The following is a 27,710-nucleotide window of genomic DNA, read 5'->3' on the forward strand; positions in this document are numbered from 1 at the left end:
ACATCGATCATATTACTTCTGAAGACATGGATTAAACCACTGGAGTCTTTTGGATTACTTTTATGCTGCCTTTATGTGCTTCTCTGACCTTTTAGTCATCATTCACTTGCATTGTATGGACCTTCAGAGCTGAAATATTTTCTAAAAATGTTCATTTGTGTTCTGCAGAGGAAAGAAAGTCATACACATCTGGAATGGCATGAGGGTGAGTAAATGATGAGAGAATTTTCAGTTTTGGGTGAACTATCCCTTTGTTCTAATTGTTCATTTGAAATAATATAATTTTTAATAAATATGTAATTTACATGACTTTTAATGTCTTGATATTAAGTTTGCTACACAAACACATATCTTGATAATTTAAGTTTAAACACTCTACCTATAGTTAAACGTTTTAAATTATTAAACACTAATTGCTAAATAATTGCTAAGAAGTTAAATATAAGAAATGACAAATTATGTTACATATCGTATATTTAGCTGTATGGAATATACTGTATAGTAAATAGGTCTATCAGTTTGTTTTTCTGCAACTTACACATATGATGTTGCTCTGTTTACTATTGTTACAAAGGCGATATGAACGACTTCTCAACTGCCCAATCGCAGACCGCTTGTAAGTAGCTCTTAGTAGCCAATCCGAACGCAGGAGGCAGGACCTGATCTGCCTGAATACGGGTGGTGGGGGGTGGGGGGTAATAACGCGGCTGTGCTGATGACGCAATTTGCGTCACACAAACTGTGCGCGGAGGGATCCGCAACGCGCACACCCGAAGTATACTTTTGCCTTTAGGATGGCATTTGGAACAGGGCCTGTAGCAGGGACGCGTTACGGAAGTGACGATAAAAACAACGGAACGGGACGGATCAGAAAATCTCTACATGACGAAAACATCTGCATTACATACCGCAGAGAATACAAATAACTTCACGGGCAAAGTTCTTATTCGGCAGTCACAGAGTGTTTTTTGACATGAGGAGAATCGCTGTTAAAAAACTTAGCGTTTTTTGTCTCTGCGCGTTTGTGTTTCTTTTTATAATCATAACATTTCAGGTAAACATGTCATCTCTATTTTTAAAAGCTCTTCATTTATGCTGCATTCTGATCCAGATATTTAGTAGCCCAATATTACATGTTGGTTTTAGGTTAGGCAACCCGATCCAGCAGGCTGTGTCTCACATCATTGTGAGCTCTCCACCTAGACAGCATTTTTGGGCATCGAAGGCGCATTCTAATACTTGAAATAGCTACAGTCTTGCTGTCTAGGTATACCGATCACAAGGTTTTGAGACACAACCATACATTGTTCTTTCGAGCAAGATATGTGTACACTGTTCCCTTAGCAACACAAGTAGTTTTAACTCCTGGATAACTTAAATGAAAGCTCTGTGTAGAATTGAGTGTGACAGTGTTTGTTGTTTGCAGATATACTGTGTTTCTTCTGACTGCAGGGATGTGTTCACACTCTCACTAACATCTGGATGAATCTCTGTCCATTTCCTCTTCCTCGGTATCTCCTTTTACTAAAATCTCCAGGGGTTTCCATCCTTGTATCCTGACATATGATAGTAATAACCTGTGTACTTAAACTCTAAAACTAAAATTTATTAGGCTACTGTTTTTTGATAGATGGATTACGTTTCTTAAGAAATGCAGACAGACTTTTGAAGAACTCACTTTAAATTTCTTGTGCAGATATCTTACAGTATTGTGTATCTCTTTATCTCTTTAAATACTTACTTGGTACTGCCATGAAGAAGCTGCATAGCAGATTTAATTACATATGGAGGATTCTCACAAAACTTGTAAAGAAAATGTCCTGGTCCTATTTTACTCCGAAATCAAAAGAAACAAATAAGAAATTATATTTTGCTTATAGAAAAGAAAGCCAATATATATAGGCTTCAAAACAATTATCTATTTTTTTCTCTCCCCTTTTCTCCCCAATTTGGTATGCCCAATTCCCAATGCGCTCTAAGTCCTCGTGGTGGCATAGTGACTAGCCTCAATCCGGGTGGCGGAGGACAAATCTCAGTTACCTCCGCGTCTGAGACCGTCAATTCGCGCATCTTATCACGTGGCATGTTGAGCACGTTACCGCGGAGACGTAGCGCGTGTGGAGGCTTCACACTATTCTCCACGCCATCCACGCACAACTCACCACACGCCCCACCGAGAGCGAGAACCACATTATAGCGACCACGAGGAGGTTACCCCATGTGTCTTATCTCTTATAATACAGTTTCTCGTACCGTTAAATGCAGTAATCACATGTCTGGAAGGTGAAATGCATATGGTAATTGTATACAGATGAGGATATGCATAGTAAAGACAGGTGTTGTACACTCCATATATTGTTATTTTGGGGAGGACACGGGGTGGGGAATGAATTACGTGCGTTTATGCACAAGGAAAAAGGGTGAGTCTTGCAAGCCGAAGAACACCATCCCAACCGTGAAGCATGGGGGTGGCAGCATCATGTTGTGGGGGTGTTTTGCTGCAGGAGGGACTGGTGCACTTCACAAAATAGATGGCATCATGAGGAAGGAAAATTATGTGGATATATTGAAGCAACATTTCAAGACATCAGCCAGAAAGTTAAAGCTCAGTCACAAATGGGTCTTCCAAATGGACAATGACCCCAAACATATCTCCAAAGTTGTGGCAAAATGGCTTAAGGACAACAAAGTCATCAAGTGGCCATCACAAAGCCCTGACCTCAATCTGACAGAAAATTTGTGGGCAGAACTGAAAAAGCGTGTGCGAGCAAAGAGGCCTACAAATCTGACTCCGTTACACCAGTTCTGTTCTGAGGAATGGGACAAAACTCCAGCAACTTATTGTAAGAAGCTTGTGGAAGGCTACCCAAAATGTTTGACCCAAGTTAAACAATTTAAAGGCAATGATGCCAAATACTAAGAAAGTGTATGTAAACTTCTGATCCACTGGGAATGTGATGAAAGAAATAAAAGCTGAAATAAATCATTCTCTCTACTATTATTCTGACATTTCACATTCTTAAAATAGTGATCCTAGCTGACCTAAGACAGGAAATGATTTCTACGATTAAATGTCAGGAATTGTGAAAAACTGAGTTTAAATGTATTTGGCTAAGGTGTATGTAAACTTCTGACTTCAACTGTAGATGTACATTTGCATGACAGTTATGCACATTTTACCCTCCAATTCTCATTACCGCAATGTGAAAAAAGATGGTCATAATGATATTTACATTATAGCAATATGTAAAAATGAAATATTGTTTACATTATGAATTATTTATACATCATAGCAGTACTTTCTTGGTACTGAAATATAATGGAACGGAATAACTTAATAGTGCAAAATCTTTTTTTTTTTTTCATAACTTTTTATTTTTAACTTAAAATATTCAGAAAATTCTACATATTTTGATATTTCCAGTTTAACTGGATACTAAACATACATTTTCCCAAAATCCTTAAACTTATAAAAAAAAAAAAATATTAGCCTAATGGTCCTAAATGTAAGCTTCATTTTCTTTATGCGAAATATAATTATCTATTTTTTTAATTGATTTGGAGTTAAACATGACTGGGACATTTTCTTGAAAGGTGAGAATTACCCATTCCACCATGCAGAATTATAACTGAAATCACACAAATTATTCTTGTTGAAAAGTTTACACACCCTTGGTACTTAATATCGTGTGTTGCTTTCTCAAGCATCAATAACTGTTTGAAGCCTGTTTTGATACTTGTGTATGAGTTTCTCAATTGTCCTAGCAAAGTTGGATCTGAACATCATTTAGCCACTTTAGGGAAGAACTCAAAAGTGCAGAACATACAAGGGCATGAAATTTTGTTATTTTGTCTTATATCTGTTACGACAAATAGCTCAATTGGGGCAAAAATACTAAATGAAAAACAAAATGCGATTTTTATAATCCCTCTAAACGTCTTGTTGCTAACACTATTCTGCATGTGGTATGTAAACATATGGGCGGACTGTCAATGGAATGTCACTTCTTGACTAAACACCTTCTGTTGTATCTCTTCAGAATGAGCTGTCATGTATTCTCTCTGTAGGATGTTGAGCAGTTAGGGCAGTTTGAGCAGACTGCACACAGGAGGCAGTTAACACACATACGGACTGAAGTGACGATACCCAGTGGGTGGTCAGCGGTCAAGTACCCTGTCATTGTGTGGTGGTCTCCATTGACTGGAGAACTGGGTCGGACTGCAGAGTGCGGCCATAACAGATGTTTCTTTACTGTTAACAAGTCTTATCATTCACATCCATTGACACAGGCTTTCCTCTTTTATGGTGAGTGTGATTGAACCATGAATGCATTTATTTTATAGTTTCATCCAGTTTCTGTCATATTCATAATATGGCTCTGTATATGACTCTTCAGTGCAGTTTAAATGGACTGAAAATCTCTATGGTCAGTCTTTGTGTGTCTAGAAACCTAGTGCAATAAATTATACTATTTATACTTACTATTTGCATTATAGAATATGGTTATATTCCGTGTCAGCTCAACCCAAAATGTTGTTTTTGATATAAATAAAACAAATTACTGGTGAAAGAGACAATAATATCAAAATCTGTCACTTTTAGGGCAGAAAAAGTATAATAAGAAATCAGTACAAACGCAAGCATCATTGGTGTTTGGACTCCTAATGATGCATTCCAGAGCTTTGTAGATGTGTATTTTTGAAATTCAAAAATGAGATATAGGTATTGCATTAAATGAAGAGCCATATGTGTCCCATATTTAATTATATGGAACCACATTGAGAGTCCCAGTTCTCTGGGATTTAACCATATAGAGCTTTAAAAACGATGATACCATAAGAAAAGTTTGTTCTAAATCACAATATGAAAGTATATTATGATATCTTTAATACTTCTGGAGTGCAACAAGGTGTGCTGAGTCAAGTGATTTTAGTAATAGACCTACATATCTCAAATAATGACTCTTTCCTAAAGTTATTTTTTGACCTGTAGTTTTGCCCCAAAATCATAGACGATAATTGTCATTTTGACCACCCTCCACAAAATAATGGATTACTCAGTAAATATTGATCCATGGCATTTGATATTTTGGCTTTCTTTATCATTTATGTTTATTGATCTTCAGAAAACGTATTAACAAAATCAAAAAATTTCAACCGGGTACTTTTGACATGAAACATACTTCCAGGTTTAAACTGGATATTAAACATCATACCTTTTTGTTTGATCTGAAATTTCAAAAATCCTACGACTTTGTTTATTTCTAGGTTTAAATGGTGGGGGGGGGGGGTCTTATATTCAAAATGTGGTCTCAATCTTTTGGACCCCACTTTAAAGACTTTGTTGTATTTCAAAAAAAATTCTTTTTTTTTTTTTTTTTTTGTAATAGAAATTTTACAAATGTAATCTTGCCAGTCAAAGTGTTATTATTACTATTTAATATTTATTCATCCTTTCTATTTATTCAGGTACAGATTTCAGCATTGAAAGTCTTCCTCTTCCGAGAAGCAAGCACCACCAGTGGGCGCTGTTTCACGAGGAATCACCCAAGAACAACTATAAGCTCTTTCATGAGATGCTCATCAGCCTGTTCAACCACACGGCCACCTTCAGTCAGCACTCTCACCTGCCCCTCACCACACAACACCTGGAGAGCATCAGTGCTCTCACCACGCAAACACACCTGCTGCCTCTGGCCTACAAAAACCACCTGAGGAAAACCCTCGCGCCCGTGGTGTACGTCCAGTCAGACTGCGATCCGCCATCTGATAGAGATGTTTACGTTCAAGAGCTGATGAAGCACATTCAGGTAGACTCATACGGAGAGTGTCTTCATAATAAAGAGCTGCCGCCCCACCTGAAAGACTCCACTGCAATGGACCATCCGGATTTCTATCAGATACTCGCTCAGTACAAGTTCATTCTGGCTTTTGAGAATGCCATCTGTGATGACTATATCACAGAAAAACTGTGGCGACCACTCAAACTCGGTGTTGTGCCGGTGTACTATGGAGCTCCTAACGTTCGCATGTGGTTGCCAAATAACAAGAGCGCAATCGTGGTGAACCCCAGTGAAGCGCCAGAGAGACTGGCTCAGTATTTAAAGAGGTTAGACAGGAATGACTGGGAATATCTCAAATATCTGGAGTGGAAACACAAGCAAGAGGTCTCTAATGTGAATCTGGTAAAGGAACTGAAGGAACGTCGTTGGGGAGTTCAGGATCTCACTCAAGATAACTTCATCGATGTCTTTGAGTGTATGGTGTGTAACAGAGTCTGGGAAAATATCTACAGACAGGACCAGGTAACATTTACAATAGGGTCATTCTGTATCAACTCAACCAGAGGTCTCCATCTCAAAAAAATCTTTTCTTTTTTTTCCTGTTTTTTTAAATAATGTTTTTACTTGTGAAAGAAATACATAAATGATTATCATAGCTAAAGTATTAAATGCCATGGATCAATATTCAAAAATTTCAAACAGTCCAAAACAGGCATAATGCCAATTTTTACATATGATTTTAAAGCAAAACAGGTGAAGAAAATAAGTGTAGAAAGTTGCCAGTGTCATGATTTTATTTTTACACAGAGATAGGTAGGTCTATTACTAAAATCAGTTGACTTCAGCACCTCTTGTTGTCCAAATATGGAAAAAACTAATGTCAGTTTAATACTATAACTAAGTATTAAAAATATCTTACTGTCCTTTTAGATTCTTGTTCAGAACAAACTTTCCTTTTTGTATATTAATTTTTAAGGCCCTATATGGTTAAATCCTAGAGACATGGGGCTACCAATGTGGCTCCATGTGTAAATTGTTAAATTTGAACCATTTTCAATAGTTAAAAACCAAATGTGGGTCACATGGTATGAAGCTATTTTTTCTTGTCCAACAAAACAAAGGTCTGAAGTACAAATAATGATGAAACTAGATGTTGAAACCTTTATTTTTCACATTAAAATAAAAAGGTAATATCTTGATTTTTAAAATACACTATTATTAAAATATGCGACACACTGTGTCCGAACCTGACAGCAAACGACACGCGATAAAAGAGTTTTGTCCTAACCAGCTGCGATGAGCGACGGGACATTCTGTCGATCGCTTGTTTGCTATTTTCGGCATCACGGGTGTAACTCTGTCCACTCTGAACTGGCACTGGTCCAAAAAAAATAAATAAATAAAATAAACAAAATTTTCGGATGTTGTTCTATCTTAATAAACTATTAAATTAGTCAAAATGATTTTCTTTTTTCTTTTTTTATTGTTAATTTGACAGATTAAACTAGTAGCGTTTGAAAAGAAGCGTATTATTAATAATTATCAGAATAAACAATTTCTTTGACAAGTAATATAGAAATTTGGTGGATTAATATAGAATCACAGCGGTATCAACATTTTACCATGCTTTTGAATACAGCTCATCCTATCAGAATTTAGAGTCGGAACTGAATCTGTTTAATGATAATTATTTTATTATGACAATTTTGCTGTTGGCCTGTCAATGTATTTACTATTATTTACTGTATCTCTTTTCTTTGGTCCATGACAGAATCTCCCATCCAAAGTGTGGCGAGCTGAAGAGAGTCATCTCAAGTGTCCATCTCCAAAGCTGTTTGACTTTACTGTAAACACCTCAAACAGCTCATCTCTACGGCACATCTGGAGAGCCAGTTTTGAGCAGTCCAGGAGAGAAGCCCGAGCTCTCAGACTCATGATTCAGAGGAACACAAACTTCACTGTGGCACAGTTCTGGAGAGAGGTCTTCAATGACTGATATACAGCAGAAGACTGAGAAGACTGACAGTAGGTTCAGATGTGTAATAATTGTGTGGATTTTTAGTAATGAAAATGTTTATGGGCTGCATTTCAAGAGGAGATTCCAGCAGTGCCAACTTCCTCTCAGAAACAGAACATCAGTGTAATACATTTCATGGGGCTATTTTCAGATTATGTGGAGACTGATTTCATGTACAGCTGTGCTCAAAAGTTTGCATACCCTGGCAGAAATTGTGAAATTTTGTCATTGATTTTGAAAATATGACTGATCATGCAAAAAAACTGTCTTTTATTTAAGGATAGTGATCATAAGAAGCCATTTATTATCACATAGTTGTTTGGCTCCTTTTTAAATCATAATGATAACTGAAATCACCCAAATGGCCCTGATCAAAAGTTTACATACCCTTGAATGTTTGGCCTTGTTACAGAAACACAAGGTGACACACACAGGTTTAAATGGCAATTAAAGGTTAATTTCCCACACCTGTGGCTTTTTAAATTGCAATTAGTGTCTGTGTATAAATAGTCAATGAGTTTGTTAGCTCTCACGTGGATGCACTGAGCAGGCTAGATACTGAGCCATGGGGAGCAGAAAAGAACTGTCAAAAGACCTGCGTAACAAGGTAATGGAACTTTATAAAGATGGAAAAGGATATAAGAAGAAGCCTTGAAAATGGCAGTCAGTACTGTTCAATCACTTATTAAGAAGTGGAAAATTCGGGGATCTCTTGATACCAAGCCAAGGTCAGGTAGACCAAGAAAGATTTCAGCCACAACTGCCAGAAGAATTGTTCAGGATACAAAGAAAAACCCACAGGTAACCTCAGGAGAAATACAGGCTGCTCTGGAAAAAGACGGTGTGGTTGTTTCAAAGAGCACAATACGACGATACTTGAACAAAAATGAGCTGCATGGTCGAGTTGCCAGAAAGAAGCCAATGCCACAAAAAAGCCCGGTTACAATATGCCCAACAACACCTTGACACGCCTCACAGCTTCTGGCACACTGTAATTTGGAGTGATGAGACCAAAATAGAGCTTTATGATCACAACCATAAGCGCTATGTTTGGAGAGGGATCAACAAGTATTGTGCTCCTTGAAACAACCACACCGTCTTTTTCCACTTTCTACTGTGAACAGGCTTCTCTCAAAGCACTCGAGAACGTGCAACGGACATCAAGATTTTCACTGAAAATGACAATAAGTTCTAGTTGTTCCTCAACGAAACTGTTGTATGTCTTCAGAAGACGTGGAATATGACCCACAAGCCACATGGTCTACTTTTATGATACATTTGGGTGGTTGTTTAAGCTTTAAGTTGAGGTGCTATCCATTGCCATTGCATTGAAAAGACAGACCGCGATATTCATTAAAACATCTCATTTTGTGTCATGCAGGTGTGGAACAACATGAGGGCTAGTAAATTATGACAGTTTTTATTTTGGATGAAGCAGCTTGCTTGTGCTGATACTAGAGTATTTCTCAAACAGGCTGTTGTTTGAATAAGGCATTTTGATCAAGCAAACTTCGCCAGAACGTTGTATTTTATCTAGATTATAAAACCGAAAATAAATGTATTGGGAAAAGACCCCTTTTTGTTGGCTCTTTTGTGTCCAAAGCAGCTCCTCTATGTGAGTCTGGCAGACGATGGAGCAGGTTTCATGGATACTGTACTCCATCGTAAAGCCTCTAACAGTCAGCACTCAATGCAGCAGACTCAAGTCTTGTGTAGTAACAACAAATAATGAGACATTTGCAATGGATAACACCACACTTTCTAGTGAGGATATGATTCACATGCTCTGTATATATTAATATGTCCAGTTTCTTACAAATCAAATTCCCACTTTCACTGATGCTACTTTAGTGAGTCTAGTCTGTAATTTACATTGTTTTCACTAGATGGAGACACACACACATAGACAAAGTTTATGTGCACACGCACAACAAATACTGTATGTAAATAAAGTAGTGAGTGATATTTTCTACATAATAATTTAATAACTGCAGTAGTGCTGTTATATAGTTATTTATTTAAATGTTTTATTATTATTATTTTATTATTATTATTGCACTGTCCACAACAGGATTACATGTAAATACTGCATTAAGAGTATATTTGTCAGACTACTATAGGGTAGTATCTAAATAGGGCTTAGGGTCTAGAATGTTAGGCCTATACAAAAAATTTTATACTGGAAATGTATAGTGCGGCAATAAATTATGGTGAGGCTGCAAATGGAAATCTGTCCAAAAATGGGAATACGAATAGTCTGCTCCAAAATCTGCAATCCCAAACTGCAAACTAGGTCAGCTTCCCATTTTAGCCAGTGCACTTTTGACAGAGAAAGGACATAAAGTAATTATTTCAATTATTTAAAGTGAAGTTGATTCTATAATATGTTTAAAACTTTAATGAAATAAAAGTGCTTTGACTGGAATATCCTGAGACATATTAAAAAAAAAAGACAATGTTTACAACATAAACATTATTTTCATACAGGATGATAAATCTGTTAAGTTGCAGAACATGAACTAGAATAGAACATAAAAATAGGAAAGTAAAAAAGACATTAATGTTAACAGAAATTTCTGTAACACTTTACAATAAAGTTCCATTTGTTAACATTATTTAACATGAACTAACAATGAACAATACTTTTACAGCATTTACTAATCTTGATATTTAATAAATGTTTAAAATCAAAAGTTGTATTAGTTAACATTAGTTAATGCACTATGAACTAACAATGACCAATTTTTGTTTTATCAAGTAACATTAACTGAGATTATCCTCCTGATACCTGAGCATGACTGCTGTGTGCATTTTCCATTTCCCTTCTTGATTTGTAACTAGCAGCACCTAATAAGCAAAAAAAAAAAATTTCTAGAGCAAATTGTTTTCCTAAAAATGAGTGTCCACATATGTGGACAGTGAAACTACGTTGTGAAATTTTAAATAACACTAAGCTATAGAAAGTCCAAATTTTTTTCAGCAAATTGTTTATGTATCCAGGAGTGTTGGTTATTCATGTTATTGAGACGTTACAGCTGATTTTCTGTAAAGCTGAATAATTAATTCTGATTCAAAGTAATTCTGATTCAGCATCATCCAATCACTGCCAACCATGTTAAAATTAAATTATACATTATAAATTCTGAATCTATGTACTGATTATCATTGTCCCATGTCTGTCAAACATGCTGAGTGATCCAAACATCATCTGCAGCCTGAAACTGAACTTTTGATTAGATTTTAGGAGTGACTGCACTTAGCTGTATAGAGAGCTATAGGATGCTCCCTTGCTCCCTATTTAGTGAATGACTTAACCTCCAGTGTGCTGTCTGTCTGCACTGGTCTCAGAACAGTTTGAAATGCACCTTATTTTCATCCTGATTGATTCTCAATGTGATAATGTACAGTAAATATAGGAATGCATTTACTAATGTTCATGAATAGAACTGTATAGTACAGTGATAACAAAATAAAATATAATTAATAAATTAATTTAATAAAATAAATGTCCCACAGAAGTGTTAGAGTTGAAAATTATACAAAATAACTAACATGTTTTTTATACTTTTGAAGAAATGCAGTACGAGTTTCCACATATGTGGACATCATGTTTATCAGCGTGCTGACGCGCTTTTTAAAGCGGCATATCAAATGAAACTAGAGATGCTACTCTTTACAATTAAACAGGTTTCAATGAAAAAACGTAAAGAGATTTCTTACCAGAGGCACTTTTGTTGGCGCTGCATCTGTAGGAGCGCTTCATGGAAATCGACAGCATGCTGTGTCACGTGACTCTGTGCGACAGATGTTTAACCTTTTAAATGACAGTCTAAATTCTTGTGAACAGTATTCAGTTGGTTTTTATTATAATTTTTTTTCTGATTAACATTTTTTATTGATTTATATAGATAACAAAGAAAAGCAAAACATATATACACAGAATCAACATTTAACCGCCACTATTACCCCTCCCAATCCCCAACCCCACCCTGAACCTCAACAATTTCCCTGTGGCCACATATTACAGACAAAAAAAAAAAAAAAAACAACATAAAAAAAAATCAACAACAACAAATATGATAATCACACACATTTAAAGCTAAACTTCTCTCTCCACTGCCCCTCCCCGAGAGCCCTCCAAAAACGCTAAATAGCTGCCCCATTTCCCATCAAACGAATCCCAACTCCCTAGCCTTCTACATGACGCTTCCTCAAAAGCCGCCACCCTCCCTATCTCCGTGCACCATTTTTGAAATGAGGGTGCTCCAGCCGACTTCCATCCCCCAGCCGATCATGACACTTTTTTTATGTGTTTATCCCCTATATTGATGACTGCCCCATCGCCTTAAATATAGAGTCTGGGGCAAAATGAAATTTGAGTGCCCAATACATCACACATAAAACTCTGAACCTTCAACCAAAATTCTTTGATCTTAACACACCACCAAAAAACTTGGGTTGTGTCTCCATCTTCTGATTGGCATCGCTAGCAGGTAGGGACCAAGCCTATACAATCTAGAGGGGGTCCAATAGAATCGATGTAAAATCTTGAATTGCAAAAGGCGCACCCTTGGTTCTCTAGATGCATACTTGACGTTTTTTAGAGTCCTAGCCAACACTCCCTCCTCCAATACCAAGTTTAAATCTTTCTCCCATAATCTCTTGAGAGAATTTGAAGCTCCTTCCCCCAGACTCTGAATTAGCAGGGAGTAATACACTGATGCCTCATGACCTTTTCCAAAAGCAGTAATCACCACTCCCAGAGTGTCTGCCGCTTAAGGGGGGTGTTTGCTACTCCCAAAAATAGTACAGAGCAGGTGGCGCAGTTGTAAATACCTAAAGAACTGAGATCTGGGAATCCCAAAATGTTGAACCAAATTTTCAAAGGATCTCAACACTTCACTCTCATATAGGTCACCGAGTGTATTAACCTCCCTCACAATCCACTCTGACCTGCAGGAAGGGGACTTATTAATACATAATTTTGGGTTCAGCCATATGCTTGAGGCAACATTTAAATAAATGTTCGAATTAAACACTCTGGACACTTTTGTCCATACCGAGTGCAAAAGCATGATAACTGGGTGTAACTTAACTTTTCCGATTAGTTTGATAGAAAGGCTTTGCAATGGTGAAATAGGGGCAAGAACTTCCTGTTCAATACAAAACCAGGGAGGGGCTCTCTAAGGTGGAAGCGACCAATGAGCCAAATGTCTGAGACCGAATGTATAATAATAAAACAAAATCTTGGGTAGGCCTAGCCCACCTTTGTCAATCGGCCTATGCAATTTACTGAAATGTAATCTGGGACGTTTACCGTTCCAAATGAAAGACTATTAAATTGCTTGAAATAAGAGAGGGGGACATCTGTAGGGAGAGACTGTAGCAGGTAGTTGAATTTTGGAAAACAATTAATTTTAATTACATTAACCTTCCCAATCATAGATAAATGTAATGAAGCCCACCTGCCCACACCGCTCGAAGAAAAGGAATTAATAATTCTGTGGAGGCAAGGCATAGATCTAGGCATAGATCTAGTAGGGTCGGAGACAAATAATAAAATATCATCTGCGTAAAGCAAAAGCTTATGCGCCACACCTCCCGCCACCACCCTTGGAAAATCATCCTCCTTTCTTATCGTGGCTGCTAATGGTTCCAGGGCAAGACAGAAAAATTATGGGAAAAGAGGGCAACCCTGGCGGGTGCCCCTATCCAGAATAAAATCATCTGAAATTAATCCATTCATTTGTACCGCTGCTACCGGGTGTCTATAAAGTAACTTAATCCATCCAATGAAAGTATTCCCGAACCCGTACATTTCCAAAATCTTAAAAAGATAATCCCATTCTACCATATCAAACACCTTTTTGGCGTCAAGTGAGATGGAAGCGACTGGAGTCTAATCATTCGCCACTGACCACATGATACTGATGAAACGCCTAATGTTATCAGAAGAGCTGCAGCCCCAAATAAACCCCACCTGATCTATATGTATAAGAAATGTCATAATCGGTTAGCCAAAATTTTTGACAATATTTTAACGTCTAGCTGGATCAGGGAAATTGGACGGTAACTCTTACACTCGCTTGGATCTTTGTCCTTTCTAAAAATCAGATTGATCTGGGCTTGCGTCATGGTTAGTGGAAGTTTTCCATTCTTTCTTTTTTTTACTCCCCAATTTGGAATGCCCAATTCCCAATGCGCTCTATGTCCTCGTGGTGGTGTAGCGACTCACCTCAATTTGGGTGGCGGAGGACGAATCTCAGTTGCCTCCGTGTCTGAGACCGTCAATCCGCACATCTTATCACGTGGCTTGTTGGGCGCGTTACTGTGGAGACCTAGCATGTGTGGAGGCTCACACTATTCTTTGCGACATCCACGCACAACTCACCACGCACCCCACAGAGCACGAGAACCACATAATAGCGACCACGAGGAGGTTAACCCAACGTGACACTACCCACCCTATCAACCGGGCCAATTGGTTGCTTAGGATGCCTGACTGGAGTCATTCAGCACGCTCTGGTTTCGAACTTGTGACTCCGGTGTGGTAGTCAGTGTCTTTGCTTGCTGAGCTACCCAGTCCCCCAGTTTTCCATTCTTTAATGATTCCGTATAAACTTCTAGCAAAAGTGGAGCCAGTTCTGTAGCATAAGATCAAAAAAAATTCAGTGGCAAATCCATCTGGCCCCAGAGCCTTGCCTGTAGGCATGGCATTAATTATCTCGCCAAGCTCCTCCAAGGTTATCTCAGAATCAAGAAAATTGTTTTGCTCAGCCATCAGTTTAGGAAGTTCTAATGGTTCCACAAAGTTTCTAATATCCTCATCAGTATACTAGATGTGGAACTATAGAGATCAAGATATAATTCTTTAAAAGCATTATTAATATCAATGGCTGAGGTAAATATATCACCACCAGCAGATTTCACTGAGGGAATGGTAGAAAAAGACTCTCTCTGTTTTATATATCTAGCCAGAGTTTTCCTACCTTGTCCCCCGACTCAAAGTAGGACTGTCTTGCCCTGAATAGCCAAAACTCCACCTTCCGCAACTAAATAGTATTATATCTGTATTTCAATCGAGTCAATTCTCTGAGGCCATCAGATGACATTCGGCGCTTCAGCTCTGCCTTGGCACTTTTAATATTCCCTTCCAACTCCACGAGTTCTCGAGCTTTGGATTTTTTGGTGAATGAGGCATACTGTATGATCCGGCCCCTAAGAACCGCCTTAAGTGCCTCCCAAGCCACGTCCACAGAGGATACCGGGGACCAGTTGGTCTCCTTATAAACATTGATTTTAGCCTTTAACATTTGTTGGAATTCAGTGTTTTGCAAAAGGGATACATTAAAGTGCCAACTATATGATTTCCTTTTCTCCATATGTGGCAACACCTCTAAACTCACCAGGGCATGATCTGAGACTAAAATGTTTCCAATTGAGCAATCAACAACAGATGAAGTGAGGAAAAAAATTCTATTCTAGAATGAATCTTATGGACTGATGAAAAAATGTATAGTCCCTACCAGATAGGTTAAAAAGTCTCCAAATATCTGTAAGACCAAGATATTTACACATCCTGTGAAGCGTCAATGTTGCTCTAGGGGGCTTGCACACTTTGGCTTCACTGTGATCAAGGACTGAGTCCATCAAAAAATTAAAGTCTCCTCCCAGTATTATAGCATTGGGGTGCTAGCAGCTTGCAACATCCCGTCAAGTTCTGTAAAAAAAGCCCTGATCATCAATGTTAGGTGCGTAAATATTAGCCAAAATAAGACTTTGCCCCTGAATTTCTGCTAAAACAATAATAACTTCCTAATTTATCTTTAATCTGTTTGAGACATTTGAACTGTAGATGCTTACTTATCAGTGTAATGACTCCCCTACTCTTACTTGAGCCAGCACTAAAGAACACATGTCCACCCCATATCTTCCCAAATTTTTCAGCTTCCTGCGGGGAAAGATGCATTTCTTGAAGAAACACTATATCATATTTATTTTGCTTAAGAAGAGAAATAACCTTCCTTCTTTTTATGGGGTGCTCCAACCCAGTCACATTCCACGTGGAGAGAGACAATCCGCTCATATTAACATTTGACATTTTGACACATTAGAAAAAATAGATTGTGTGTCAAAAACAAAATTATAAAGACCACATTCCAACATTAGTGCAACAATCAAACCCCGAACTTCCCCCAGAACCAAACAAACAGAAAAAAGAAAAACGTGAGCATTAACCCTGCGCACGACAGCGCCAACTGGCGTCCATCCCTCTAAATTCAAACAGTCCATGCATGCCTACGAGAGCCCCCATGACAACTTTGCCGTCGGATTGCTCAAGTCCAGTGTTTCTATAACAATTTTGTGAGACAGAGTTACACATCAACAATCTATAAAACAAACTCCAGCCAATAGGTGGAATAAACACAAAGAACATGTAGATTCATCCACATAACTGTCCCAAAGGTGTGTTATTTCACAAAACAAACTCAGCCGCTAGGCGGAACCAGCACAAAAAGAAACAAAAAAGGTGCTTAGTTTCCTCGGACAGTCAAACGAATGTTCAGTGAGCTGGCCCATTCGGCTGCTACATGAGTGCAACAAATGGCCTAATCACTCCAATGTCTTGCAAGAAATACTCCACAAAACAAACTCCAGCCAATAGGAGGCATAAGCACAACGAACGTGCAGATTCATCCACTAAACAGTCCCGAAGGAGTGTTACTCCACAAAACAAACTCGAGCTGCTAGGCAGAACCAGCACAAAAAGAAACAAAAAAGGCACTCAGTTCCTCGAACAGTCAAGTGAATGTTCAGTGAGTCACTCCATTTGGCTACAACGTGAGTACCACAAAATAACTTACTCACTCCATTGACTTTTTATGAAGGACATTGCTTGCTGTGGGCATGTAAAAGTTTTACGGCCATCCTTAGCATCTATTCTCAATTTGGCCGGGAACATCAGTGCAAAAGTGACCTTCCGTTGATGTAAGAGTCTCTTGCATTCCTTGAATCCATCAAGTTTCTCTCGTTGAATTCGCAAAGTTTGGGAACAAGAAAATGCTGTGGTTGTTCCAAGAAAGTCTTCCTTTAGTCCTCGCCTCACGCAACACAAGATCTTTATCGGATGATCTCAGAAATTTGGCCAGAATTGATCGGGGTCTGTCCCTTTCAGTGGATTGCTGAGCCGGAACCCTGTGAGCTCGCTCAATTTCCAGCTTATGGCCTGTTATGTCAAGCAGAATCGGAAAGAGCCCATCCAGGAATTTCACCATATCCTGACCCTCTTCGGCTTCAGGAATTCCAATGATTCGGACGTTATTCCACTGGTTACAGTTCTCAACGTCCTCCAATTTCTCCCTGACACGCTCCAAATCCACCTTGGTCGCTAGCGGATTAGCAGCTAATTCTCTCTCTGATGATTCCAGATAATCGATCCATTTCTCGACATCCCCTTCTCTTGTGACCACCTCAGTGAATTTCGTCTCCATGGCAGTGATCGATTGACGTATTACATTATCTTCAAGTCAGCAATGACCTTCGTCAGCATTGCCAACATGTTCAACATTTCTCGCAGAATTTCCCGCATTTCTCCGGCCAAAATGACTCCTGGGCTTGCGGCCTTCTCAGGGGTATCAGCTTGAGCACGTAAGTGTCTTTTAATGTCTCCAGAGTCCGAGGTTTTTGAATTCTTTGACATATTGTCCTCCTAGAACAGTTATGGAACAGAGAGTATCGAATCTCACCGGTTTTTATCATTAAAAGAGTTAAAACTAACAAAGTGCGCAGAGCTCGCCATTCACACGTCTGAGCCTCGCATGGCGTCACGTGACCACGGTTTTATTAATTTAAATTATGCATTGGGTATAGCGAAGCCAAAATACAACGTCCACATACGTGGATGCAGGAGTCGCATGAGGTTAATATATGCTGGAAAAAATATATTGTTTGTTCATGATACCTAATGCATTAACTAATGTTAACAACTGGAACCTTATGTAAAGTGTTACCGAAATTTCTTGCTTCACATTTATCTTGTATAGTGTTGCAGTTCAGTTTGCCTTCTCATACTGTACCACACCAGTAAGGAACCTGAGAGACAAATACTCTAGATACCTGAAAGTTCTCCACATTCCACATTCATGTGAGTATCTCTGCTAAGCAAAACAAAACAGTGTAGACAATATGAATCATCTCGTACTTTTCTTTGGTGAAGTTCAGGAATTATAGCTGTGGAACTAAATATTTTTACAGTCTTACTCTTGAAGAAGCATCTTTTGTATTCATTCACAGAGCTTGCCTTATAATCCAGTTGTGAAGTGTTGTAAAACATTTAGCATGTCAAGGCTAAGCTTGAGTTGATGGTTAGATATCCAATTTGAAGCAATTTCCAACTGATGCAGAGTTTCCCTCTGAGATGCAGAGACATTGCAAATAAGAAGTACAGCGATACTGAGTGACTTGGTATAGATAGTGAAAAACATGATTCACACTGTTTTTCCCAACCATGTTCCTGGAGACCCCCCAACAGAGCATTTTGGATGTCTCCCTTATCTGACTGAATCTCTACTAATGAGATGATGAGCTGAATCAGGTGTGTTTGATTATGGAGACATCCAAAATGTGAGCTGGAACGGGGAATGGTTAGGAAACACTGATCCCTGTTGAACCCCAGTACATGAAGATTTTGTGCAGTGTGATGCAAGGTTATTATAGTTTGGGGTTTTTAATTTAGTTTTCATTATTATTTAGTTTTCAATTTCAAATTATTATTTAGTTTACTTTCAGTTATTTTATCAACTGTGTTTGTTAGTTTAGTTTTTCAATTAATTTTCTATTTTAATTTAATTTATTTAAATATTTTCCTTTATTTTTTTTTAACAGCAATGGATGATGTGATTAAACAAACTAATCCATTTATCTTTAAACATTGAGCACATAACCGAATGTGGGCACACACACACACACACACACACACACACACACACACACACACACACACACACACACACGAAACTCATGGCCAGTAGATGGCATGTTTGCAATGCAACAGATGGAGACGTTACAAGAAACAAAAACAATTTTGTAACATACACAAGTCAAAGTATTAAAAATGAATACTGAAAATATTTTAAGATCATTTCTGTTTAGTTTTAGTTTTTTGGAAACTTTTAGTTTTAATTTTGTTTCTCTAGGTTATTTTTTGGAATTTCGCTTCAGTTTTAGTTTCAGTCTCAGTTAACTATAATAGCCTTGGTGTGATGTCTAATGAAAACTGAAATTTGACTTGGTCACTTATCGGTCTTGCAGGACATGAGATGTCTTTATATTAAAATCATAAGATTTTATGGAATGGAGTGCTGTCTTCGGAAAAAAGGCTGAGATGATTGTTCAGACATGTCTTAAAAGCCAGAGGTATGGTAGATGACTATATGACAAAATCTGACAGGATAATTAGTCACAATGTGAAATACACAAGATTGGATGGGGAGATTGGGAAGTGGGGGATATAAGCAGGCCCACACTAAAGGCTTTACAGGCTAATGTAGTCAACACTTTATATGTTTCCATCCAACTGGTTTTATGCTAATTTTAAATTTGTGCTTAGAAAACCTGAATGGAAATGCTTTATAAGCACATGTAAATCTCAAAAGTTTATGCATTAGGCAGAGGTGGAGTTTTGCAAAATGCACAAAGTCGACTTAAAAATCAGTAGTCATGCAACCCCTAGTCCACAGTAGGCCTACACAGAAGAGTAGCTGCAGCAAGGCTGTCTTTAGGAGTTATCAGGGTTCACTGAGAGCTCAGCAGTGTGGAGACATCAATGGACTCTTTTCACACTTCCAAGTTTTGGAACACGTTAGTAAACAATTGCAGGATAAACTTCAATAGCGGTGAATGGGAGACCACGGCAAATATCATTTTTGCTTACCCATTTGCTCCAACATCAAAATTACATTTCAACAACTTCTTTTTTTCCACTCCCTAAAAAAGAAGGGGGATTATCCGACTGGGCCACCAGGTCTAGTCGGGGGGTGTCCCTCCCAAGGGGAAGACACCGCGGAGACCACACCTCGCCCAAAGAGAGGGGGGGATATTTAAGTGGAAGAATACGTCACATGGTCTTTCCAACCATGTGGAGAGTCTTCAAGGTAGATCCTGCCCAATGGGGGAGGAGTTACTACAAACATGGAGACTGGGGCAGAGGGGCTCTGCCCAAGGAAGACGCAGTTTGCCAACAGGGAAACGAACTAGCGGAAGATATATATCGCATGGGGTTAGCCTTACAGGGAACCGCCACATGCAGAGCACCTACCCCAGAACAGGACTCTTAATTAGCACGTGTACTGGGCCGGCAGTGAGTCTCTCCGAAAACTCGACTGCCACAGGGCTCGGAGGAAGTCAACCAGGGAACCAAGTTTGTGAACACTACTGGGAATTAATGGCACACGTCTTCAGCTCCAAGGGAGGTGGAAGGCACTATGTGCAAGCGATACACCCGGCCAGCTATCCCGGGCTTATCCGCTTGTGTTGCGTGCCACTACCTGGGATGAAACCTGTTCCACCCGGAGGTTGTGGAACCTTGCAAAGGTGTTGGGTGTTGCCCAGCCCGCTGTTCTGCAAATGTCTGTTAGAGAGGCGCCTCTGGCCAGGGCCCAGGAAGCCGCTACACCTCTGGTAGAATGGGCTCGTAGCCCTACCAGGGGCGGCATGTTCTGGGTGAGATATGCCATAGTTATGGCGTCAATGAGCCAGTGGGCGATCCTCTGCTTGGAGACAGCACTTCCTTTCCACTGTGCACCAAAGCAGACAAAGAGCTGCTCAGATATTCTAAAGCTCTGCGTGTGATCCAAATAGATGCGTAAAGCGCGCACTGGACACAGCAACGACAGGGCTGGGTCTGCCTCCTCCTGGGGCAGCACTTGCAGGTTCACCACCTGGTCCCTAAAAGGGGTGGTGGGAACCTTGGGCACATAGCCCAGTTGGGGTCTCAGGATCACGTGAGAGTAACCCGGACCGAACTCCAGGCACATTTCACTGACAGAGAACGCTTGCAGGTCACCTACCCTCTTGATGGAAGTGAGCGCAGTCAGGAGGGCAGTCTTCAAGGAGAGTGCCTTAAGCTCGGCTGACTGCAAAGGCTCAAAGGGGGCTCTCTGTAGACCCTGAAGAACCACAGAGAGATCCCATGAGGGAACGAGGTGCGGTCTGGAGGGATTCAGCCTCCTGGCACCTCTTAGGAACCTGATGATCAGGTCGTGCTTCCCTAAGGACTTACTGTCGACTGCGTTGTGGTGTGCTGCTATGGCGGCAACGTACACCTTCAAGGTGGAAGGGGACAGCCTCCCTTCCAGCCTCTCCTGCAGGAAGGAAAGCACTGATCGGACTGCGCATCTCTGGGGGTCTTCGCGTCGGGAAGAACACCACTTAGCGAACAAACGCCACTTAAAGGCATACAGGTGCCTCGTAGGGGGGCCCTAGCCTGAGTGATCGTGTCTACCACCGCGGGTGGTAGACCGCTTAGGTCTTCTGAGTCCCGTCCAGGGGCCAGACATGGAGATTCAAGAGGTCTGGGTGCGGGTGCCAGAGGGTGCCCCGTCCCTGAGAAAGAAGGTCCTTCCTCAGGGGGGGAGCTGTCGCGAGGAGTGTGAGGTCCGAGAACCACGTCTGGGTGGGCCAGTAGGGTGCTACCAGGACGACCTGCTCCTCGTTCTCCCTGACCTTGCACAGGGTCTGTGCAAGCAGGCTCACTGGGGGAAACGCATATTTGCATAGGCCAGGGGGCCAGCTGTGTGCCAGCACGTCTATGCCGAGGGGAGCCTCGGTGAGGGCGTACCAGAGCAGGCAGTGGGAGGATTCTTGGGAGGCGAACAGGTCTTTCACCCGTGATGTGAGTGGCTCGCAGCGACTTGAAGTGCTGCTGACTCCAGAGGAGGAGACGGCGGGCGAGTTGTGACATACAACGAGAGTGCAGACCACCTTGGCAGTTGACATATGCTACCGCTGCCGTGCTGTCTGTCCGAATTAACACGTGCTTGCCCTGGATCAACAGCCGGAACCTCCGCGGGGCGAGCAGAATTGTCAACAACTCGAGGCAGTTGATGTGCCAATGCAGTCGCGGGCCCGTCCAGAGGCCGGCGGCTGCGTGCCCATTGTAAACAGCACCCCAGCCCGTTTTGGAGGCATCTGTCGTGACCACGACATGCCTGGAGACCAGTTCTAGAGGAACACCTGCTCGTAGAAACAAGAGGTCGTTCCAAGGGCTGAAAAGACGGTGACAGACCGATGTGATGGCTACGCGATGTGTCCCGTGGTGCCATGCCCATCTCGGGACTCGAGTCTGGAGCCAGTGCTGAAGCGGCCTCATATGCATCAACCCGAGCTGGGTGGCCACCGCCGAGGATGCCATATGCCCCAGGAACCTCTGAAAAAGTTTCAGTGGAACCGCTGTTCCCTGTTTGAACGCCTTCAAACAGGCCAGCACCGACTGGGTGCGCTCATTTGTAAGGCGTGCCGTCAAGGAGACTGAGTCCAACTCCAATCCGAGAAAAGAGATGCTCTGAACCAGGAGGAGCTTGCTCTTTTCCCAGTTGACCCGAAGCCCTTGTCGGCTGAGGTGCGAGAGCACCAGGTCCCTGTGTGCACACAACCTGTCTTGAGAGTGAGCTAGGATTAGCTAGTCATCGAGATAGTTGAGAATGCGCATGCCCACTTCCCTTAACGGGGCAAGGGCAGCCTCTGCGATCTTCGTAAAGACGCGAGGAGACAGGGACAGGCCGAAAGGGAGGACTTTGTACTGATACGCCTGACCCTCGAACGCGCACCGCAGGAAGGGTCTGTGTCGAGGAAGGATCAAGACGTGGAAGTACATATCCTTCAGGTCTACCGCCGCGAACCAATCTTGATGCCGGACGCTCGCCAGAATGCGTTTTTGCGTCAGCATCTTGAACGGGAGTCTTTTATCAAAGACCAGAGGTGTCTCGGGCTCCCAAGAGTGACCCCTAGTGTCACTACATCGACACAACATCGAGTGAGTGACAGATAGGGAACTATATTTTAACTAAATACCATGGTTAAACTATAGTTACTGTAGTAAAACCATGGTTAATTTTTGTAAGGGTAATCAAAACAGAAGTCTAATCATTTTCTGTTCAGGCTCACAAATGTAAAAAAAAAATAATGATGAATTATTTCTAAAAATAATATTTTAAATTACCCATTTTATCCCAAGAAACTGCAAAAAAATTAAAACATTAAAAAATAAGTGGTATCGCCCATCCCTAATATGTAGCTGAAATCCTACAGATGGCATGCAATTAATAAATGCACAATTTTAGTTTTTTAGAAACATTTCAGAGGCTAAGGTTATTATGCAGGTTTAAGGCCCTGGCACACTTCATACGAAATCGCAGAACGAACGAGTGTGACATCATTTAGAAGAAACTCTGGGCAAAACGAATGTGTTTTTGAGTTTGTTGGGGTGGTTCGTAACAGCTTGTCATGGCGAAATTTCAGGACAATTTCATACCGGCTGCTAAACACCTTCTTACTGCCATTGTTCCACGTCACCAATAGTTGTGACCTGGAGCTTCATCTACTTTGAGACTGACAGATTTTTCAGTTGCATTGTTCAGTCAGTTAAGTTAAGTTGAGGGTGGATGGATGTATAGATAGATTTTGAGTAAGGTATCAACCCAATATAAGGTAGCTGAGGAGTGGAAGGTAGGAAGTTTGAGAAGCTAAAAATGTGAAGCTTTCCTCCTCATTGATATCTCCTTTCATTGACCTTATTTTGAGGAACATGTTTGTGCTAAAGCTCGATGTAAGTATATTTGTATTTTCTTTAAAGATAGTGTTACATGCATTAAGAGTATTAGCACATTGTCATTGTTTGGTTGTTGTTTTTTTTTATGTTTATACACAGATGGTTTATGTCTGTTGGACACACTGAGTTTAATCTAATAGCCTGGATTAATAGATTGCATGGACCTTTAAGCAAAGCTTGAATACTGCTTGGATACATCTTGGATTGCTGCTGGAACTGAGTATTTTTCTTTTGTTTATAATTTTCTTTCTGCAAAAGATTGTGTGAAAGAAATTATAATAGTTAGGTATATTAGAACATTATTATTTATGTATAACATACTTTAAGCTAGAAAATGCAGTATGAGAGCAGCCCTATGAGTTGAAATGGATGACCAATCTGTTTTTTAAGCAAAAGACAATATCTCCTTGTTAAAACGAACATACCACTGAAGTCCGATCATATGACAACTTGTTTGCTCAAGGATATACAATACATCCATAACAAACAATTTGCTGAGTTCGTATCACATGATAAATCTGCTGAAGTCAAATCACATGTAACATGTTAACAACCTATATAAGCCTGCCATGTGTGTGTGTTTGGGGAGAAGACACAGGAGCTTCTCCCCCCAGCCAGGTGGAACAAATAATGCGCTTAGGAAAAGACTGCGCTGTGTCCTATGTGTGTTTGGAACACTCTCACTCATGTGAATTCCAGGTGGAGAATTTCCATGACAATTTGGCGACAAGGATGGGATGCTAACTCAGGTTCGCCCTGATCTATTACAACAGGTAAAGCTACGCAGCCAGGGACTGGGTCCCTGAGTCTGTCACACCATGATGTAGTCGAAGGTGTTTGTGGAGACGGATGCCTGTAATGTGTAGATCGTGGGGTTCCTGATACGGCATCCAGAGGACAAAAGAATTCTGACACAGGTGAGGACACAGTCCAGCAATAGGGAAAACTCGTGTGAGCTGACGAGCTACCAATGATGGTCTGGGACACATTGGTCAAGTGACTGTCTGAGACAGTATAAGTTGTGGTCCAGGACCCAATAGATTGAAATAATAAATAAATAACTGGCTGTTTGGAATATCAAAACTTGAGTTGTGGTCTGGGATGGCATAGATTTAAATAATTATATATAACAGGTTGTATGGTGTATGTGATTACTGGTTTAAATTGAAGCTAAAATACCTGGCAAAGATGGGTGAAAACAATAGTAAAAGTAAAAGAAATGAGTATGGAGGATGTGCTAGAATTATGTGTGATGAGCATGGAGATTGGACATGTGCACTATTACAATTATGGGAAGAAAATGGGTTTCCAGAAAATTGTAGTTTTTTTTTATTGCAAACTCACAAACAGTAAGGCATAGAATAAACACAACTTTAAGTCCTTGTTTTATTATGTTGATGCTGCTGGTAGGTGCATTCACCCTTGCACAGAATGGAACTTTTCCCACTATACAATAAGCATATGACCAAATTGTTTTTGGTGTAATCTCTGATGCATGCAAAGATCATCAATGCTGTTGATGTATCTGGATCACTCTTTGGTCCTCAAGACAGTTGTTCATTGATAGTGTAAGTGGTGGCAGCCAGTTCACACTTGGGGCTTTAACCAACTTGCAGTTGGCTGGCCTTCTCCACCTGTGTTACCATTGTTTGTGGCACCGCCCCCCACTGAATGCCATGTGCCTTTGTACAAGTGGCACCACATCATTAATATATTCCTTAAGCCTGTCCTCCTGCATGGCAGATCAGAGACATTATTTCCTGCCTGACAGCAGTCACATTCTTTTAGTCTCTTACCATCATGACTTGGCATTGCAGAGGTATTGTTCAGCTCTCTGCTCAATGTCACACTAGCTCACCTCTTTCAGCCAGTGCATCAGTCATTCATCAAAGTGTTTCTTAAGGAATAAGGTAACATAAGGTTGTGATCTGTGCAGTAAAGTCAAGTGTGTTTATTGTTTCCCTGCAAGGCAGGGGTAGAAAAGAAACTCCATGTCTCCTGAGCCACAATGCAGAAACATTTAACACGACAGATCTTGCAAGGACAACACTTGACATACAGTACATGACCAGTGGGTACAGTAAATAAATACTAAAGAAATGGGAATTTACACATGAGATACATACAACACTTTCATATAGAATAATAAATACAGACAGTAAAGTGTCTACTAATTTAGACATAAATTTATCACTGTTGTTTGACTCTGGATTAGCCACTCAGCCCATGCACCCCGCCATATTGTGGAAGTGGAAAGGAACATCTTGCAAAGAAAGTACTGACAAAATTGTTGTGTGTATCGCATAATAGCCAATACCCCAGCCAGTTGTGAAGGCCACAACAAATAAGCAATATCACCCTCTGCAAGGTGCATTCCACAAACAAAATGGTATATTAGTGTGTTCAAAAAGACCACACTAGGTGATGAATGATATTTCTTTTCTATGCAGTGCACTCACTGAAATCTGCCAGCATCCAGACTGTAGGCTTGAAGTAAAGATGATGCTGGCTCCTCAAAGCACATCAAGACATTGGTTGGAGGAATAGGTATCCTTTGAGGCTTCAGTAATCAACCCACATGGGACTGCATCATTCTTTGTACAGACAAAAAAGAACAAAAAGTAAATCCGCTCTATGGTGAGAGGTGGGACAATTTGCGCTTCCAGCATGGCCTTGCAAAGTCTCTCCTCTTCCTCTTGAAATCAAAGTGGTATCCAACAAACAGGCTAAACTGCTCCAGTTTTAATTTTGTGGGTGAATGCCATTGGCTGAAAGCAACACCTCAATAAGTTACCCTTGTTGTGTCTTAGTTAGTGTCTCATTTGAACTTGCATTAGAGATAATTAGGTAAGTCTTCTGAACTTCTGATTATATCAACTGTTGTTTCACGATCTTGGTGAGCACCAGGTCTTCCTAACTGAAAACTTTACCGCTAGCACTGATAGTTACATTTGTAGTTCTCAAGGGGTCCAGGGCCAACATGAGTATCAGAAGTAGTATGTGATATGTAGTAAGTATCATGTCCATGCATTCTATGACTTTGTTTATATTTACTAATTGAAGGCAAGTCAGTTAATATGGTAAACATAAACCAAACAAAAATATAAAGTACTTTGCCTGTGACAATGCTTTTAGAATGTTTAAAACATTTACTACAGTTTAAATGTTTAAAACATTTCTAATGATGTAGTATTCAGTCTAAAGAAAGATCAATTATTTAAGAACATGCTTTGAAAGCATGCTCATTAAATCCTACTCCCCACCTCCACTGTAGTCACAATAGAGTGCAGTAGTCGGAAATAAAAGTCACATTAAATGTTTCCACAGGGCAGTTGATTATTAATTATAATTATTTTATTTTTAATCATGTTCAATAGCAAAATTCCTGGTGAAGAACAACACTTCCTTTGATTCTGAGGGGAAAATCCACCAGAGATTCGTGGCAAACAAACCACGACAAAAGAAGCCCAGATGTGACCCGCAACTCATGCAAACTCTCTGAATAAGGTATTATAATGGATATGACAAGTTGGTGCTTTTTTCTTGGCAGACTAGGTCTGGTTACGCTGCTGCTTCAGAACAAGTAAGAAGACTTGCTACTGCTCTTACAGTACATATAAAAACATGCTAAGTTGAGCATGTAAGACATAAGATATACAGATCTAGACCTGTGATGCAGGGGAGGAGGGTTTAAAAGAGAAAACACTTGTATTACACTGCAGTGAAACTGGCTCACCTACAACCAAGGCGATTTAAATGTTAGATAAATAGAGAGTGTGCAAATTGATTGGCTAACAGATTACATGTTCAAAGAATCTATCAGCTTGTGCCATGTAAAGTTTCATGACTGAACATGAAATCAAAAATGTATCTGAATATTTTGCAATAATTTTAAAAGATATTGATTCTATACCTATAATCAACAACTTCATCAATAGTTTAATAAATAAAAAATAATAATTTTTAATTTGATTGCTTTATTTGCAATTCTCCTTTGGACTGTAGTTCATTGCCTTATGAAAGATTTTAAGTAATTTATTTAGTCCATTTTTAAATACTTTTTTGCTTCAAAACAAAGTTTGTA

At 40.1% G+C, this 27,710-nt stretch overlaps 1 protein-coding gene across 2 annotated transcripts; it reads left to right on the forward strand.

Annotated features, from left to right (window-relative positions):
* The first annotated feature begins 763 nt into the window (after positions 1-763).
* fut10 (fucosyltransferase 10) lies at positions 764-27,436 on the forward strand. Of its 2 annotated transcripts, XM_051685228.1 has the most exons (5): positions 764-1,054; positions 4,069-4,306; positions 5,470-6,305; positions 7,555-7,808; positions 27,004-27,436. In XM_051685228.1, exons 1-4 carry the CDS (start codon positions 974-976, stop codon positions 7,777-7,779), a joined length of 1,380 nt encoding a protein of 459 aa, XP_051541188.1. In that variant the 5' UTR covers positions 764-973; the 3' UTR covers positions 7,780-7,808; positions 27,004-27,436. The 2 variants fall into 2 exon arrangements, with proteins under 2 accessions (XP_051541188.1, XP_051541187.1); XM_051685227.1 differs by lacking the exon at positions 27,004-27,436 and having other exon boundaries at positions 765-1,054; positions 7,555-9,372.
* The last annotated feature ends 274 nt before the right edge of the window (positions 27,437-27,710 follow it).

The sequence above is a fragment of the Myxocyprinus asiaticus genome, chromosome 43, assembly GCF_019703515.2.
Source record: "Myxocyprinus asiaticus isolate MX2 ecotype Aquarium Trade chromosome 43, UBuf_Myxa_2, whole genome shotgun sequence".
NCBI classification, from domain to species: Eukaryota; Metazoa; Chordata; class Actinopteri; order Cypriniformes; family Catostomidae; genus Myxocyprinus; species Myxocyprinus asiaticus.

Excerpts from the sequence above, each read along its gene's own strand:
- fut10 (XM_051685228.1), top strand. The coding sequence starts at position 974 with ATGAGGAGAATCGCTGTTAAAAAACTTAGCGTTTTTTGTCTCTGCGCG. Across the intron at positions 4,307-5,469 it reads ACAGGCTTTCCTCTTTTATG|GTACAGATTTCAGCATTGAA; the intron begins GTGAGTGTGATT and ends CTATTTATTCAG. Across the intron at positions 6,306-7,554 it reads ATATCTACAGACAGGACCAG|AATCTCCCATCCAAAGTGTG; the intron begins GTAACATTTACA and ends GGTCCATGACAG.